At 42.7% G+C, this 20030-nt stretch overlaps 1 protein-coding gene across 1 annotated transcript; it reads left to right on the forward strand.

Moving 5' to 3' along the window:
• Positions 1–8412: 8412 nt before the first annotated feature.
• LOC108789284 (cytoglobin-1-like) lies at positions 8413–18527 on the forward strand. Its single transcript, XM_018559257.1, has 5 exons — positions 8413–8588; positions 10617–10724; positions 11457–11577; positions 14181–14261; positions 18432–18527. The coding sequence occupies exons 1-5, from the start codon at positions 8413–8415 to the stop codon at positions 18525–18527; spliced, it is 582 nt and encodes a 193-aa protein (XP_018414759.1).
• Positions 18528–20030: the final 1503 nt, after the last annotated feature.

The following is a 20030-nucleotide window of genomic DNA, read 5'->3' on the forward strand; positions in this document are numbered from 1 at the left end:
GTGTTTATAATCCTTTCTATCGGTTGTATTTATATCAATGGGCATTAACATTTCAGAAACCAATCTGACTGTAACACGTGTATAATCTCCTTTTTAAATTCACCAAAACGGTCAGGACCTAGCTAAAATATTAAATTTGTATCCAGTTAGACAAGCCTTTAAACTACTTCTCTAAAGGAGATGGTACAGTCAGATTGTAATGTGTGGGGGGAGCTTTAACCAAGTGAGAACGTGTTACATAGTTACATAGTATTTGGGGTTGAATAAAGACATACGTCCATCAAGTCCAACCCATATAGGTCCACGCATCATCTCATTCTTAGGGATACTGGTATCCCTGGATATTACGGTCCCTCAAGAAATTGTCCAAACGTTTCTTGAACAAATCTACACTCTTGGCTGAAATCACTGCCGATGGCAGTGAGTTCCAGACCTTAACCGCTCTTGCTGTAAAGAACCCTCTTCGCCCATTGTGCTGGAATTTTTTCTCCACCAACTTTAGGTGATGGCCAACTTCAGTATCGGTGTTACAAATCAGGAGTTAAAATTGCAGTAGGCTAAATCCATGTTCTTTTAATGCATGAAATATGTGCTTCAGATGAGCCAAGTAATATCACAAATGAAGTTTATTGTACAAAACGGTACTTAATAGTGATGCACCGATACTAGTATCAGTATAGGTGCCGATACCGAGTATTTGGGGAAGTAGTCGTACTCTCCCAAATGCCCCTATAGCTTCCCTGATACCGGGAGAGGGAGATTTCCTCTGACCGGCAGTGCCGTGAGGGAACATGGAGCCGGCTTCCCAGCCAATCAGAAAGCCGAGCGGTGGGTAATGACTCGCCGACTGGTTTCCTGATTGGCTGGGAAGGTGGCTCAAGGCTGATTGGCTGGGAAGCCGGCTTCCGGGACAATGAGCATCGAGCCCTGCCAAAAAGCATGGAGCCAGCTTCCCTGGCAATCAAGTCGGGCGACGGGTAATGACACGCCGCCCGGCTTCCTGATTGCCCGGGAAGCTGGCTCCATGCTAGCGGAAGTATCGGTATCTGTACTCGGTATCGGCGAGTACCGAAAAATAAATATCTATATTCGAGCTCAGTACCATATATACCAGTATGTGTGCATCCCTAGTATTTAATGAAATCTTGTTTTCATGCAGGACGTCTACACATAGCTGGATAGTTAAATCAAAACTTAAACAGCTTTTGCTACAATATTCACCTTCATTCCAGAGATTTTGCCGCAGTACTTTATACTTTAGCTAGATGGCCTCAGTCTGATGGCCAGCATTATTCAACCCACTACCTCTGATCCCAAGTCATCCTGGACCCACCCCAGCCTATAAATAGACAGTGAAAGGTGAAGCAGTACAGTAATGAGCTCATGTTTCTGTCACTCTGCTTTCTCCTTCTATCAGTAGGCTTCTTGTCAGAAAATGAAATGGCTCTTTTTGTTGCTTCTTCCTCTTACACACCAGCCCTGCTGTACAGGGATGCCAAGAGGCTGATATCAGGTCCTATTCAGGTACTTGCACTGCTTGCATTAAGAAAAAATATTTAATGCTGCATTGATGATTACAGAGTTGCATTCATTTGTGTCTGTTGTATCTGCCTGGAGTTCAGCCTTAAAGAAAACCTGTCGTCATAGGAGAAATATGAAAGATACCACTGGCCATTTTCTGAAAATACTAGTTGCTCCAGTTCTGAATCACTAGCCTACAACAAGTATGCAGATTGGGAGAGTCAATGAAAGGTTCTTATCCTTATACCTATTTCAATTGAGTGACTCTAAAGTATGAAAGCAAGATAGATAATATGATGGCCAGACACAGCGGGGGGAATTTATCAAAACTGGAGCAGAAAAAATCTGGGGCAGCTGTGCATGGCCCAAATCAGCTTCTCTCTTCTGTTTGTTCAGTTAAGATTTGAAAATAAAAGAGAGATGCTGATTGGTTGCCCTGGGCAACTGCTCCAGATTTTGTCTGCTCTAGTTTTGATAAATTCCCTTCATTGCATTTAAAAAAAGAAAACTCTGTAGTGGCAGTCTGCATGTTTTTCTTGTGACCGGTTACCTTTGAAGAAGCTGTACTTACATAAGTAACTCCCTTTTACAAAGCAAATACTCTGTCCTAAAAGTGTTTCAGAAGGATGAAAGTGTGCTTCATGGGCTATATCCTAAAATCCGATAATAGTTAGCAGCTTGTTATAATGTAGATTTGCACTTCAGCCACTACGTGGTGAGATCAAATGTGCAAGTTTCCCTAAAAGTTCTTCTGAATATTGCAAAACCGTTGTGGCTTTGCAGGTTAAACGGAGTTCCTGCTTAAAGGTAAAATCCAGACAGAAATGAAAATGCTGCATGTATGCCAACTTAGAGGATTACAGTCTATAAATCAGGGATAGGCAACTTCAGCTCTCCAATTGTTGTGGAACTACAAATCCCATGAGGCTGGCAGCCACAGGCATGATTCCCAGAGGGATCAGCATACCCTGATCTATGTCTTTCTTATCCTAAAACCTCTTTCTCTTCTGCTTCACAGACTCAAGATGGAGGGTATACCAGTGATCCTCATTTTTCTAGACTAGCCCAGGCAGATGTGATATGCTGGCCTGGTAAGGTAATTTGCTTCATCTGTCCCGCTTCACGGCCCCTGGCTTTAATGGCATGGTTTTTGAATCCCAGGTTCTGAGTGACAGGGGCATCTCTGTCTGTAAGTCTGATTTTCTACGATGCTTAAAGCGAGGAGGTCTAATTCTTGCAAGGTCTAACATTCAAACTTGGGACTTCCACCCCAGCAATTTCTCCATGGGATGCATTCTTTTCTTCCTGCAGTTAAGTCTTGACCAGCATCTGATTCTTTGCACTATAAAGGGTCAGGTTTCTACCCTTTGTATTCTGTTTCAGGGAACATTGACCTCTCACCGTTAACATTTTTGTACAGGGGTTTCCAATGTGGCTTTCCCTCTCCATACTTCCAAGACTGTGGGATCTGAACCGGTTTCCTTCTGCTTTTCAGAAACCAATGTTTGAACCCATCAGCGACATTTTTCTCATTACTGTCACCCACAAGGTGGTGTTTCTTGTAGCCATCACTTCTGAAAGGGGAGTATCTGTCTGAACTTGTGGCCTTATCCTGCAAACAATCCTTTTTGTTCCTGCACAGGGACAAGGTAATGTTGAGTCCTCAGATGTCAATCTTGCCTAAGTTAGTTTCTGTCTTTCACCTCAACCAGAGCATTGTTCTTCCATCCCTCTTTCTGGCTCCAGTTCACCAAAAGTAGACTTCCTTCCACTTGATATGGTTCAGGTTTTAAGAGTCTATCCCTACTTTGCTACAAAATTGAGGCAGGCATGCTGGTAGTACGAGGGGATATCCTTTGCTGGCCGGCATTTTTCTTTGCCATTGTCCAATCCTCCTGTTAGTCTTTAACCTTTGGGTTATACTGCCACTGTGTCATTGGGCTCCTCACTGAGAAGGGTGCGATATGTTAATTGCACTGTTCTGTGCGATTAACGCACCCTACCACGCAAAGCATCTGCCGTGCATTAACAGTGCGGGAGGTGTGTTGCATTACCATTCATTTGAATGGCACCCCAAACTCACCTCACGCCCGCAATGCACTAGATCGCACCACTATATGCAGTCCTGCAATACTGTGTGTTGCAGTGCAATTCAAAAAAGCAGTGCATGTGTGATCACGCCATTGCATTCTTCATAGGAATATACTGTAGAAGGAATTCATTACAAATAGGGTACACACAACTTTTATCTCATTGTAATTCCTAGTAGTCACCAGAACAAGAAGTGAGCAGAACATTCTGCAAAGTGGACACAGCAATAAAAAAACTCTTAGAACTAACCCTTCCCCACTAAAGAACCCCTTTTGGCTAGAACGCCTCTTTTAATCTCTGTAGCTAAATATGTTTGGATAAAATTAAAAAAAAGCTGTTACCTTACGAAGATAATTAACTTGGAAGGAATCTACATATGAGCCGCAAAAAGAAAGATGTATCAAATTAGTGATCACTAGCTTGACATTTCTAGAATGAATGAAGAACTTACATGAGGAAGACAGTCCTGAGCACTGAAAATTGCCTTCTGAAGGTCTCCTAATTAAAGTGGTCAGTGGGGAGCAGACATATGTGAACGCTCTCTGCACAATTAAAGTTAACGTCCCACCTCTGTGCCAGTCTTCAGAGTGACCCCTTTTTGCAGTAGTCCTATGTCCTTTAAAGCACATGCATTATTCAGTACCATTTACTTCAAAAGGGTCATTCTAATTTGCAAGTGTAATGGGCTTCCTTTATCCTCTGTGGTTTTGACATTCAGGTGGATAGGGAGGGGGGTTCTTTGCATTTTTAACCTTTTTGGTTAATGAAATGTTCCAAGAAACATTGATTTGATGACAGTATCCATATAAAATCTTGGTGGCGGTTAGCGGTGGCGTCGCTACAGGGGGGCGAGGGGGGGAAATTGCCCCCCCTAGGTTATTGCTTGCCCCCCCCCGTGTGCCCCCCGCCAGGGCCGGACTGGCCATAGGGCATGTCGGGCCGAACACAATCAGCCTGATTGTGTTCAGCCCGCACGGCCGCTATGCCCGATGCAGTGGCGTAACAACCAGGACCCCCGTGGACTATGGGGCAGTGCATACGATTTACGATGCCGTTCTGCCCTGGAGCAGCTGAGAACGCATTGGAATGCTTGACCTAATGGCGGTCACACATTCCACTGCCAAAAAACTGCACGGGATTACATTAAAATATGTGACCACGTCACAGGTGACACATTCTAACGTAGTCACAAACTTTGATAAAACACAGCCATCACAGGTATCCCAACCTGAAGAAAGCAATTTCAGGGAGGAGTCCTCTGGCAAATCCGCCGGGTTATGGAGAGCACCGCCCTACTAGTCCTCTATACAGTGGCAGAGCTACAGGGTCAAATAGTTGCAGCAGTTGCATGCTGCATTTCTCTCATATTTGTAATCTTATTTATATATACTTTATTAGTTTTTTTTCAGTGGTATGATTTAGTGGTGAAAATTATTAGTGCCCCCCCAGTTTTGACTGTGGTATCTTATGTGCCCCCCCTATATATTGTTTCTAGAGTCGCTACTGGCGGTTAGTAAGGGGCTTTACTGGAATAGTATTGTTAGAACAGTATTATAAATGGTAAATATGCAATAAAAGAGATGGGAACGGGTATAAACTGTATGTGCTGTAAGTAGGACAAGAAGCCGGGGCAGGCCACTGCATTAGAAGCGATTAGCAGATATCTTCTGAGAGTGACAGAAGGAGGAAAACCAATCCAACTTCGACCCATGGGCTATACTGCTGGTCCTTGTACTATATAACAGTCACAGCAAAACATTACATGTATACAGAACTCACTCCTGAAGGAGGCACTAATTGTATTGGGCCCTCCTAGACTGTCTAGGTTACACAGTTTCGTAGTTGCCCCAAAGCATTCACCAACCCAACAGCGACCAAGTACCTGACTTCCACACTGCTGATCTTTTGCTTGCAGAAAAATGTATTCAGCAACTTCAGGAGAAAGGTTTAGGGCACCCATGGAATCGCAGCAGACTCCAGTTATTGAATTAAAGAACACTTAGGGGTTGTTTACTAACCTTATAAACACACCACGAACATGTATACACCTCTGTGGTGTGTTCCCTCCCAGCATGATCTATGGGTGGAATCTAAACACCTTTGTAGTGTGTACACACCCAGCAGGTGTGTTGTGCAAAGCCCTGCCCTGAATTGCAAGGTGATGTTGTGTAAATTAGCTCTACGTTGTGTTGCTTGCGTTGATGAATGCAGGAATGTAAATGCATGAGCTAACCATTTTTGTCTAAACTGTGAAGCAGCATTATATATGCATCATGTGCATGATTTTTCCATATATGGCATTCGTGGAAATATGCTTTTAGAGACTTTTTGGTTGATAAATACGCTTTGCTGTGTAAAAATCACACGCACCTGGTGCGTGCATGTGTTTACGTTAGTAAATCACCCCCTTACTCTCAGCCTTGTCAGATGAAGAATTAAGCTGACCTGGCACCCTAAAAATGTAATGACCCTAAACTCAGGAGTTCAATCTTAAAAATACATTTAAGTACCCTAACTATTAATAAAAATGGATCTTATGTGTATATCACTTGGCTATAGATCCTCAAATCATCTCCAAATTGGTGCTCCCACCGTCCTCCATGGGAGTGAGCTTGGAGCGGTGACTACTTTACAACACATATAGGGACCATGGGGAACAAAAGTAGTCACCCCCCAAAAGGAAGGACAGTGTCAGCACCAATTCAGCACCCACCAAATGCATGGGTGAGTGTAGAGCAGGGGTGCCCACAATGTTTCGGAGATCTACCACCGAAAAAACACCTTTATTTAGAAAACAAGAACATTAAAATTATTACTGGGACTACTGCCTTTCTCTCTCCTCACTCTGCTGTCTCTCTCTGGGCCGATTCACACCACAAAGTCTGCGTTCCAGAGCGTTCGGCCAGCCGGCTCCGTTCAGGGCGGGAGGGGGCTTGGTGGTGCATTGAAGTCAATGGCATCGCAGCCACGCCCCTCACCCCGGCCCGCAGTGTGATCGCCCGCACACGGAACGCAGGCACATTTGGACCCGGTCCAGTGCGATCTGCAGAAATAGTGCTTGCGGGTGGGGGGCGTAGCTTCTGTGCCACTGACTTCAATGCACCGCCACACCCCCTCCCGCCCCTGAACGCAGGGAGCCGGCCGGCTTGCATTCCAGTGCGTTCCAGAGGCCGAACACTCTGGAACGCAGACTTTGTGTGAACTGGCCCTCTCTCTTGGCTGTCTCTTCTCTCTCCCCTGTCTCTCTGTTTCTCTCTCTCTCTACTGTCTCTCTTCTCTATCGGCTATCTTTGCTTACCTGCATTCCAGCAGCTTTCCGGGTCTCCTCTTAGTTGCGGTGTCCTGTCCTCCCACGGTGCTCGTGTAGCTGAATGTGCAGACTGGTAGAGGTGTCCCACCCCTTCCCATCTGCAGCGTCTGACACATTCAGCCGCACGAGCACAGCGGGAGGGAGCTCAGGTAAGTGAGCCAATCGCAATCTACCAGTGTTCGCTTTGCAATTGACTGGTAGATCGCGATCAACCTACTGGGCACCCCTGGTGTAGAGTGATCACTCTGTTTGCCTGATGAAGGGGTCTAATCGGTTCCAAAAACATTGCTTGACATTGTGATGTGATCATCTGAGTCAATAAACAAGCATTGACTACACACATCTTGTAATGCCAGTGTCTACTTTGCTATATGTTTGACCATGATAAGTCTGACTTGTCTTGAATTGCTATGCACCTTAATTGTATGAAAACTGATATTCATTGCTCTAGGAAATACTTTTTTTTTTTCCCATGTGATTTAAATGCGGGTTGGGTTGCTACTCAATATCAATGGCACCCCAATGCACAAATGTTCGTCTCTCAGTTGCCACAAAGCAATAAAGAATATTATTATTATATTATTATACAGGATTTATATAGTGCCAACAGTTTGCACAGTGCTTTACAATATAAGGAAGACATTACAATCGCAATACAATTCCAAGACAAGATGGTAAGGAGGGCCTTGCCCCTGGGGGCTTAAAATCTAACACATGTATTGCCTTGCTGCATGCTGTAAAAAAATTGCACCGGTACCTTTTGAGGGCCCAATAAAAATGTGAAATGAGAAACACAACACTCAAAGAACCATGTACCCCTATGCGTATTTGTGACCGGATCCCTAACTAGCCAGTATTTTTCACATCATAAGCGTTTCTCCTGCATTCCAGAAAAAGAAGAAAAAAAAAGTTTAATTGGATTTTAATATGATTATAGTTAAGCAGCCTAAGAAATATATTCTTGGTTGTTTTTTCATTGGAACTAATACAAGTAAAGCACATACACTCCCAGCGTCAGACAAATACTTCTCCTTTTGTTTGTGTTGCAAGTGACAGACATCACTGAATTCAGAGTGACATGGATGCTGTCAAAGAAGAGCTGTTGGGCAGGGTGACAGTTTGGTATCTTGCTTACATTTCTCATTCATTAATGGGTTATATTAGCACGTCTCCTCCTTCCCTGCAGCCAAAACAGACACAGAACATCTGAGTATCTGTAGTGGGCACAAACTGCCTCCTCCTCCTTTTCACAGATGAAGGCTCATAATGTGCACAACAGATAAGGATCTTCTAACATCAGCTGAGGCTTACAAACTGTGTATGTGTCAATCGGGTGGCATCCTGACAAGCAACATCTCAAGATTCTAGGCTCAAAAGAAGACAATTTTTTAGGGTAGCAGATCTTTTTGAGACTGAACAAAAAGGACTCAGAATCTGCACTTTTTCACAATGTAAGTTAACTTGCTGAATCCCACCCTAAAAAAGTGGTGATGGGCTCCATCATATCAGGACTGAGAAGGCCACGAAGGACTTCTGTGAGCCATGCAGAACCGGAACAGTTAGTACCCACCCTAGATCTGTCTCCGCACCAGCATCAGCTGCTTGTAGAGTCTTGGGCGCTCATTCAGCAGGACATTGCTAAGATTGGAGTTATTATTTTCATCAGGTAAGGCAATTTTTCTTTTAAGTAAATACACTACTCTTCTCACATTCTTATCATAGTAAACCCAGCAAACAGGCAACATACAATGCAATCAGATTGTACTGTATGTGAAGGTGCTTGTGATTTAACCCATAACTCATGTATTGGATAAGATTGTCTGCAAATGTTATTTAATTAGACACACCTAGGTTGTAGATAGATAAGTCAAAGAGTTTAATGTGAAACAATCTTTGCATGGAGCCACTTTCGAAGAGCATTTGGAAATAATGCTTCCCAAACACTAGTAATGCATACACTTTAATCTTTTACCACCAATGTATATTTAAAAGAGCAATGTTCTGTACAATCGATCATGCTTCCCCTATGATGTTTTTACAGTTTGTTTAATATATAAAATGAAGTGACCTCCTCCAAAAAGAAACTGGCCGGGCATATCAGCATACGGGTTGGTATTCCCATTGCAAGAGGGCATCCTACCGCATGGAAAGACCTTCAGTACTGGGGAGGGGCTTTGGGAAGGGGGGGGGGGGCACACCAGGTTTCTTACTGACATTACTAGATGCAATAGCACAATATATATTACCCAGGGAACTGTGACACTTTTCTTCTCCAAACAAGATTCCCCTTCTTCCCAAGCCAAGCTAGGAAATTAAGTGGCACAGACCTATGCACCCTCAATGGGGTTTTATCGTAAAAGAGGACCAGGCATGGAACAAAGAAACCACCACTGTTGGGTTATTTCTTTTAAATAACGGCCTGTAATACGCCCAGGTGTGAACCATACCCATAGGAAATAATGGGATTTCAGTGTTTGAGCGTTTTGCAGAGCGTTCGAACGCGCTACAAAACGCCCAGGTGTGAACCAGGCCTTAGTAAAAAAGGCGTGGGAAAAATGATAGCTTTTAATAATGCCTGAAATGTTTCCTCCTTTGTAAATCAAGCAGTGATAGCATATATATGACAGTGTTAGGCTGGGCACACACCTTACAACCATCGCAAGACTTTTGTCTTGCGATGGTTGTAAGGTACTTAAAAAAACGTACGATCTGCCTATCTTGCATAGGCAGATCGTACTTGCGATGATTGCAAGCCACGCCCCCTGAGGGGCGGGCTTCCGATGACCGCAATGCCGAACGGGCAGTGTGCGCTTGCGCACACCGGCCCGTACGGCTGTCATCGTACGGACATGCCACAAACCCGCCGAACATCGTACGATGCTCGGCGGGTTTTCGAACATGTCCGTAAGTTTTTAAAGTCGTGCGACCTTACAGTAGTAGAGGTCGCACGGCTTCCACACACCTTACGATAATCGTACGATCGTGGGATTTCCCACGATTATCGTACGATTATCGTAAGGTGTGTGGGGACCCTTACACTATATGCCAATTTGTCTGCAATGAGTTATACCGCAGCTTGATAAAAAAAAACAGCCCCATGTTCTTTGAGAGAGTTATTGATGTCACATACGTAGACTTGTAATGTGAAAGAGGTGATTCAACATGCTTTTAAATGCAATCAATCTTTAGTTAAAATTAGAATGCATAACCATTTTTAGTTCAGTGCTTTGGTTGTAGTTGACGGGATTCTGTATTAAAAAACAAAACATTTCTTAATCATTTTTACATAAATTATCACTTCATGCAGGTTTTTTTTTTACACAGGAAGGTATGAAAGAATTTGTAATACAACATACACAATTAGCATTCAATGAAAGTGAAAACTGATTGAAAATGCATGCTAAAAAGTTGTAATATATGTTTTGACTATGAATGTAAAAGACTGAATGGCATTGGACTGGTTACCTTGTTATCCATGTCTTATTGCAAAAATGTTTCTCTCTTTGATGAATCAAGCAAAACTAATCACACTTGACAATATCTCTCAAAAAAACACTCCTATTATCCTCACTTGATTAAACAGGCCCATGGTATAAGCACAGGAAAACTTAACTGTACAGTAGGTCAAAGACTTTAACATGTAGGCTAGCTTTGGCAGACAAAAGGTTAACAAATGGTGGTTGTGTGATTTCAGGCTCTTTGAAGTGCACCCAGAGTCTAAGGATTTCTTTCTTCCTTTCCGCAATGTGGATGACCTGCATGAACTGATAACCAGTAAAGACCTGAGAGCTCATGGACTAAGGTAAAGGTGATTATGGCAATAATCATCCTGCAAAGTGATATACAATAGGAACATAAATACTACAGCTCCACTTCCCTGTCCATCAATGGCATGGCCAAACATTTCAGGCAACATTTGGGGCAGTAGAACTGATTGGTGTAAACTAGCTGTCCAGCTCAATAATTCCTTTCAGCCTGGGAATCATCCACACTGATTTTGCTGCATTCCTCTAAATACTCAAGCACCCGGACACCCTGCAATAAGCACTTCCTGTTATGGGAGGGCAATTCTCTGTCCCTGTCTCCCAATTTCTTTTCTTTGTGTGCGTTTCCGGTGATGCATTCATGTGTTCCGGTCAAAGGCCTCTGCGCTGATGCTAAATGTTCAGGCATATTCAGCCGTTGTTACAACACTTGTGCTGAGCACTGACTTGCAGACACTGCTGTACACATCCATGGAGATAGGCAGTGGATGGAGAAGATCAGCAGCACTGTGATGCAACAAAGGATTAAAAAGGTAAAAATAGTATTTTGTTAAAAGTGAAAAGAGTTTGATACACAGGACTTTAGCAAACTAAATGTTACCTCATTATGGTTTACATCTACTTTATTATAAATTTAATTTCCTGATGTTTTTTTGCTACCCAAATAACATTTTCCAGTCTTCACAGTACACATACACCATACATGATTTAATGTAGTAAATGATGGATCTATAGAATGTAGTATGCCTAATTACCTCTTTTTATACCAGGGTTTTATCATTTGTGGAAAAAAGTATTGCCCGGATTGATAATTCTGACCGTCTAAAAGAACTGACACTGGAGCTTGGAAGAAGTCATTACAGATACCATGCGCCTCCCAAATATTATCAGGTAGAGACGCTCTCCATCCATTGCACAAGGCTGGGCAGCTCATGGAACCAATGTATCAAAAATGTGTTACAAGGAATATTTCCGTTTCCTGGCCATAGTAACCAACCAGCTTGCAAATGTTGTGAAAATGAAACAAGGATGATAATTGGTTGCTAGAAATGTTCTTGGTAGCTACAGAGTTACTGGGGGTAGACTTACAAAATACCTGGCACAGCTAATACTACAGACTGGTATCTAGAGGATAAGGAGGAACACAGGTCCCCAAATCATAGCACACTACTAAATTAAACTGTTAGCAGCTTCTAACTGGCGCTAAGCAATCAATGCACATATAAATATATGTGTATGTACGTACAGTATAATAGGGGTAAAAGCTCAAGGTTGCAGCCCAAAGGTGTTCGGGATGGGAATCCCATAAGGGGCACCGTGTTAAGGAGGAACTTGCATAAGTTGAGTTTTTGGCTAGGGTGAGCAGATGGACTTGCTGTACAAAGCCCTTCTGAACTGTGTTTACTGCCTTGCTAAATACAAATGCAGAACAAACCTGCTTGCACTTTTCCTGGGTGTCCCTGTTTATGGATAGTTTACCGCTGACACTACCAGTTGATCCTGTGCCCTTTACAACATACAGTATATTTATACATATACATCTATACTGTACAGGGTCAGGTCCAGATGTGTGGATGGAAAGTGAAGTAGACTAAGGGCATCAAGACCAGGGGTGGTCCTCTGCTTACTGTTGCAGGTAAAAAAAAAGATACAGAAAAGGGGATCAATAGCTTTAAGAACTCTTGATCTAATAAAAAACAAACATAATACTATTTAATGCATAGATATATAAATATAAACATTCACACAAGGCTATTTTCCAGTGGCATCCTGAAGCATGTCACACTGAGACGAGGTTCACACTTCTGTGTTACAGTAAAATACATGGAAGTGCAATTCATTGCAAATGTTACTCCAAAGCACAACAGCAACACACTTGTGTTATAGCACACTGCAACACAGCAGGCACGTTAGGACAACGATAGTGTTTTTGGTGCAGTTCTTTTTATGTCTGCTGAACTGTCCTTTTGGAACTTTGGTTTTCCAGCAGGGATGGTGGCAGCTGTTGTAGTGGAGGTACGAGTTGCCGGCTGTGGGCTTGAAATGTGTCCAGATGACGATTTGGCCCTTCTCATGTGTATAAGGAGAATTATGAGGTGAGTGATTTTCACTCAGCCTCATAATCTGAGCCGACCTGGACAATGAAACTGTCACAGGTCTGCTCAGTAGATAGGGAAGTGAGCGAACACTTGTCGCTCACTTCTCGATCCTGTGCTGGCAGAGAGCCGTGACAGGGGAGGGACTGGATTCCCCCCTCCCCTGTCCGATCCTCCAGTGCTGACTGGTGGAACGGACGGGGGCGGGTACAGCTGGCTCTGCCTCTAGATAGGCAGAGCCAGCTTTCACTCACGCAGCTGGGTGGATCCAGACATAATTGTCGGGATCCATTCCGGCTGCGGCGTCTCAGTATACTGAACTTTGGGTGACCGGAGGGCGCTAGTTTGTGTCCTCCCGTTACCCTTAGGAGAACTATGGGGAAAAGCCCTAACCCCATAGTTCTCCTTTAATTCAAGGTCCAGGAAAGCTAAACCTGTGGGGGTCTATGACATGAGTGAATTTGAGGTTTTGAGTTGTTGCTGTTGCGAATTCAGACCAGGGGATCTGTTCCTGATGCCATATCTGATTGGCATATCTGATTGGCAGCTGAGAATCCTGTAAAACACTGTAGTAGAAAGAGCGCTTAAGTGCTGGCCGCGTTCTCCCGGGTCCTGTACTGCACTGTGCTTAGCAGCCTCCCCTCTGTTCTCAAAACATTGGTTGCTGCTTACTTGGCACAGTGGCCATTCAGAAAACACCTAGTATTTTTTATTAATGATTGGACAAGGAGTAGAAGGTGTCTTCACCATCGCTCGTCCAATCAGAGAACACCTTCATTGATAAAAAAAAAGAAAAAGAAAAATACTAGGCATATTTCTGTCCATCCAGGGCTGATATTTAAATTGACGTGCTTGACAGCATAGCCAGTCTGGTGACCTGGCTTTGCATCTGCTGTAGAGAATAAACACAGCCTAGTTTGGGTATCCCTGGCTGACAGGTGAATGAGTCAGGCAGGATGGCTCCTAGGTTGTTAGGAATCAAGTGACTGCTGGCTTCCTAACAACAAGCCAGAGGGGAAGTTGTCACATTTAAGAAGTGGTAGTAATGACGCTGCTAAATGTTTTACATCCCTGCAGGAGGTTGCTTTTGTCTGTGGTGCTGCCTGGGTAAACTTTCCCATAAATTCGCCATTTGGGCGAACATGCAAAGTTTGCCACGAACCCAATTCAGTGGCGAACCCTAACCTCATCCCTAGTAGGTAATGACAGATAGAACTACATTCTTGCTGATGATTTGAACATTATTTAGGATAACCAGGTTTTGGTGGTGATTTTTTTATGCAACTAGTTGGCATATATAACATGAGATGTTCTATATAGCAGCAAAGATTGTTGTATTTTCCTCACTGAAAGCTTTGCATGTGTTAAATCTGACATTCATGTTTCCATGTTTTACAGTATGTGGTAGCTGAATTTTTTTCTGCTATTCATCCCCTTCTGAAAGACAAATGGACACCAGAGTTGGAGAATGCATGGAAGGTAAGCATAAATTAAATTAAGATATAGTTGCCCCCAGCATTGTGACCAAGCTGTCACCAACCGCTCCCAGTCACTGTTTACAATCGGGAGCTAGTAACATTGGCAGCCAGTCATAGTGATCACATGATCAGGAAGCCTCTGGGTCTCAGCGGAAACCCTCTTGTTGTATCTGCTTATGTTTATGCAAGTTAGGGATTTAATTTGTCTGTCTCTTATGTAATGTTCAATTTTTTTGATACATTTTTACTGGGTTTAGTCAAGAAATAACAAAAGAAAAGAAAAAAAGTGGTACTGTGCCTCATTATCTGACATGAAACGTACTTGTAGCACATATAATTCCATCTCACATATAGCGAACATCTGAATACGAATTGCATAAAAGTATGTATCATATGTTTTGAGTAGGAATGTTCTGATACCTTCCCCGATACCGGAACTTCAGTGTCATAGGGGAATATGGAGCCGGCTTCCCGGCCAATCAGGAAGCCGGGAGGTCATTACTCGCCACCCAAGTTCCTGATTGGCTGGGAATCCGGCTTCCCAGCCAATCGGCATTGAGCCAGCTGAACAGCTGTGATTGACTGGAAAGCCAGCTTTCCAGCCAATCAGCATGGAGCCAGCTTACCAGCCAATCAGGAAGGCAGGCGGTGAGTAAAGCTAGTTTGATGCTGATTGGCTGGGAAGCCTGTTCCATGCTAGTGGAAGCACCGGCATCGGTACTCGGTATCTTCGATTTACCGAAAGCAAAATATCAGTACCCGTACTCGATAATGGGAAAAAAAACGGTATAAGTGCATCCCTAGTTTTGCGTAAACAGTCTAACTTAAGAAAAAATAGCAGTATAGATGAAGCAAGAATCCTAGTAGAAAACAGAGACAATAAACCTAAAGCCAAGCCCCAACGCTGTCCACCAACGGCCCTGGGCAACAATACCATTCCATGAAACAGAAGGGTTAAAAATAAGGTATAAGACAACAAGAGAGAGGATAAAATTATGACATCATCAAACCGACTTATGTAGCTGATAGCATTACATCTAGGTATTATGCTGTTTGTTTTTTTACGCGAGCCAACAAGTCCAGATTCTACAAAAGAGGTCATGGGTTTTGAGGTCACTGTGCATCGGCCACTCCAGAGTGCATATCTGATCTACTTTGCAGAACCAGCCCTCCACAGAAGGGGCCTATTTTAGTTTCCAGTGATGAAATGAAAGATTTGGATGAATTTAATATAGGTGAGAGGTAATAGACCGTTTGTAGCGACTAGCTCTCCTATACAGTGAATCAATACAGTCCACAGATGAAAGCAGATTGGAACACCCTGTATTGAGCAAATACCATCAACAATGGTTAACCAGTGTTGTCTAATGATCGGGCAGTGCCACCATATATGAGCACGAGTTGCTGTTGCCCCACATCCTCACCAACACAGTGGAGAGAGTTCCGAAGAGATAGAATGTAATTTAGTAAAATACCTCCTAGAGACGAGTTTATTATTCATTTCCACTATCTGCGCAGAAGTAGAGGACACATGGGCCAGCTGTAAGACCTTCAATCTTTAAGGTTACAATAAAGACAGACCCACGTCAGTCTACCAACTGGTATTCAAGCAAAGCTGGAAAACCCAATTGTGAAAGGGCTGCAAATAATAATGAAACTCATATGTAATGTTCATTTCAAACTGCATGTCCCCCTAAAAGTGTCCTGGCCACAGTGTGACAACACTGCTGTGTGATTTCACTACAAAATTAATAACTGTCACCTTTTACGTTGTACTTACAGAAAGTACTGGCAGGATCAGCAGGTAATAGAATTACACAAGGGGACTCAAATGGTAATTATCCCTCCTCCTCTCACAGAACTCCACATTCTGAGAAAATAATACAAGTGTCTGGACCGGGTACAAAAACTTCAGACAGTAAATAGTGGTGAGTGGCTTCACCTATAGCAGCCGCTTTTCCCTTAAGGCAAGTGGGTCTACTGGTACTGATGCCCCCAGTACTTAGCTATATACTCTGACTCTAGGCACAGGCTGAGGTCATGACTGGTGGCAGACAGAGAGTAATCCAGGGACAGGTTGTGGTCAGGACTGGTGGCATAGAGTATTCCTGGGGACAGGCTGAGGTCAGAACTGGCAGCAGACAAGGTATTCAATTTCCAAGACTAGGGGGAGCGTGGCCAGGCTCGTAAACGCCCATAGCTGTCAAAGTCTGGGAAAAGTGCAGTGTCAGCAAGCAAGCACCAGGAGTAGGTGAAACAGAGGCGCTGCTTTTAACTGCTGCAGTGCTAGAACTATAGCATTGTGAGTAGTATGCCGCTTCACTGAAAAGTAATCAGAAGCCAGCATGGGATACACTTCATTGAAAGTGAATGATGTGACTGGTTCTGTATGTACATGAATGATGTGACTGGTTCTGTATGTACATGAATGATGTGACTGGTTCTGTATGTACATAAATTTGTTTGGTGGGATTTCACCCCGCTTACACTTGGCGGGATTTCGACCCACTTATCAGTGACAGCTTCCTGTTTAGATGATTTTTCTTTAGTAACGGATTTGGTGACTGGTGCCACTTGGGACAGAAAGTGAGGTAAAATGTCCCCAGCAGGAACACATACAGAAATAAAAAAAACAAACACGTTATTTGTTGAGTAAAGTAGCGATAGAACCTGTGTTAGATTGCTATTATTGTCTGTGTCTCCTTCTCTCTCCCCCCCCCCCCCCCCCCTTGTGAGAAGACAGTAATACATGATATGGATTTGAGCCCTTCCATGCTCTGGCTTAAAACATTTTTATTTTTCTTGCGTAAAGCTTATAAAAACTGGTGCAATTGCTTCTGGCATGGAAGCTTCAGGCTACATACAAAGTAATAACTATGGGGCTCTACTATTAATTGTTTACACTGCTAAGTCTTGCAGTAAAGGTGAAAATACTTTGCATTACAAGCACATAGGAGAGTCAGACAGCTTCTCTGTCACCCAACAACGCAGCCTGGCTCTCCAGTGGTCCCCCATATTCTACTGATTGAAGCAGTGTTCGGGGAGGGGTGCTGGAGAGCTGGACCACTTCTTTGTGTGAGAGAGCTGCGGTCCAACTATGTGCAGGTAGTTTAGGGTATTTTTACCATTGCTGCTACACTTGGCAGTGGAATAAAAAAAAAGTAAAACATCCCCATACTGGATAAAGTATACGCAGCCTAGCATAAATAATAAGAGTTCAACTGGGCTTTGAGAATGAACACTTATGCTAATGACCGAGACTAAACTCACAGACTATCCCATAACCCATTACCCCAGCTGTGCAGCAGTTATAAAGCTGAATAACTAAATAAGCCGAGCTACAACAATGAGCAATACAAAAAAAACAATCAGTGACTCAAACAAATGTCAGTGAATAAAAATCGATCAGGTGGGAAGTCTATAAATGTTCATAACTCGAAAAATTTCCATAATATAGCAATAGTGATGAATATTTCTTGTTCCTTCACCAAATGCACCACACCAGATATAGGGGTTCTCACCTTATTGATAGACCCCAACAAAAGGTCAAATCAGGCAATTCATCTTAACCAGGGGAGGGGGCCCTCAGCTCTATTCGCTCACAGATGTGACCTGAGGGCCCCCTCCTCTGGTTAAAAAGGAAATTGCAAATATGTAACATGTAAAAATCAGTTCTAACAATGAGCATTTCTTATTTGCTCCATTTTGGTTTGTTAAATATACCATTGAAAGCATTTTGTGATACCTGCATAAAGTTATCAATGCAAAAATAATACCCGTTGATCCTGTCAGATATGCAGACCTATTTGTAGTCCTAACACACTCTCAGTCCTAGGGTGACTACGCTGCTCCATAGATACAATTACAGTGAATCAGCGTTGTTACCCTAGGACAGGAAGTGTGTTAGTGACAGGATCATCAGGTGAAAGTAAAGTAATAAAAAAAAGTCTGAAAAAATAAAAATAAAGCAGACAGTACATCTAAAGGACTGGGCATCTGCAATTCATTACACTACTCTTCTTGGGTTTAGATACACATTAAGGCACACTAATGATTAAAATAGAAGATTTCTCCTTGTTTTACTGATCATTAGCAATCTATTGCCAATGTGTTTCTTGTTTCTTTGTATACAATGTTATCAAAGATTGTTTTTCATGTTTTTATTCATCAGAATCTGTTCACCTATATCTGCGCTCTGATGAGAAGAGGATATGATGAGGAAGAAACAAAAACTGCTGGCAAGAAGAGTAACACTCCTATAAAATAAGAGACTGGCTGGAACTGTGCAGGCAATCCATGAAGTTACTATGGGGCTGATGTATAAACGTTCCACCCAACATATAGCTGCGCGAATGCCATTTGCATGCAATTCCTGCCACTAGATGGAGCTAAGAAACAGGAAATTCCTATGCTCCCTGACTCTGTGTCGTGGCAGAAATGCCAAGTAAACGGCATTTGCCCAGCTATATGTTGGGTGCAATGTTTACACATCAGTCCTTATGGTATTAGCCCCATTTCTTTGTGTTGGTTACCGTAAATTTTTTACTTTATCGAATATGTTAAAAGTGATCTGACATAAAGACAAAATGTCTCCAATTGTCAGAAAAGTTTGTGAACCCTCAGGAATTTTCTAGATTTCTGTAAGAATGGAAACTAGAGGTTGGGGTCATATTTTTAATGTTTTATATTGATGTTTTAACTTTTTATTTTAAAAAAACTTTATTTTACAGATACACATTTAATACAAGGTACATACATGATCCTGGCATCACATTATGGGTATGACGCTGCTCGTCTTTAGACTCCCTGTCTCTCTTTGTATGGATACCTGAATGGAAAGCTTGTTTGACAGAGTAGCTAAGGATATCTACACAAGTAAAAAGCTCCACCTACTTTTCATAAAACAAGGAAAAGATAAAAAAGAAACAGAGCTCTCTGGATGGAGCTAAAACTACTTTAATAAAATATGCATTTACCCAGAAATGACTCGATCTGGGCAGTTCATAATGAATAGGAAAGGAATGCGGGGTCGCACAGAACTGAAGCTGAAACACTCTTACACAATGGCTGCCAGTAGGAGAGGAGACTATCCAGGTGGAACTCTGGGAGAGCCCGAGCGAAGTAAACTACAAAAATGTCCACAGCTGGTGCAAAAAAAGGGGCAATGTTAGTGATTACCTCTACTACACTAACGTGTTTCAGGCCCGTGCACCTACATTAGACTCTACTACTGGTAATTGGAGGTACTAATATACGAGGATTACAATTACAATCCCCTTTATTTGCACCAGATTGGGATGTTTTTGTAGTTTACTTTGCTCAGGCTTTCCCAGAGTTTACAGCAGAAATTCCAACCTGGCTTGTCTTTCCTCCCACTGCCAGCCATTCTGTTAAAAGGGTTTCAGCTTCAGTCACGTATGACCTGGTGTTCCTTTGGAAGATATTCTTGGTGATTTGCCCTGATCTAGTTACTTATGCGTAAGTGCATTTTAAAAAATATATTATTAATGAATCTGCACTTTCCAGTTGCGTTTCCTTTTGGAAGGATTGTCAAAGAAACCTAGCACCAGTGAAATGCGGTACATTTAAAGTTGACATATTTTCATTTGTGCAATATAATTCATTCAGAAAATAAATTCATACAGCAAAACACACCTATACACAATGAAATTCTAGGTATTTCGACCAATGCATCAGGAGTCAATTTGTGGCTTGGACCTGCAATGCCATATAGAACACAAATTTCCTTATATAAATGTCAGCGTTCCTT

This window comes from Nanorana parkeri, unplaced genomic scaffold (genome assembly GCF_000935625.1).
Source record: "Nanorana parkeri isolate BGI_ZX_2015 unplaced genomic scaffold, ASM93562v1 scaffold386, whole genome shotgun sequence".
Lineage (NCBI taxonomy): Eukaryota > Metazoa > Chordata > Amphibia > Anura > Dicroglossidae > Nanorana > Nanorana parkeri.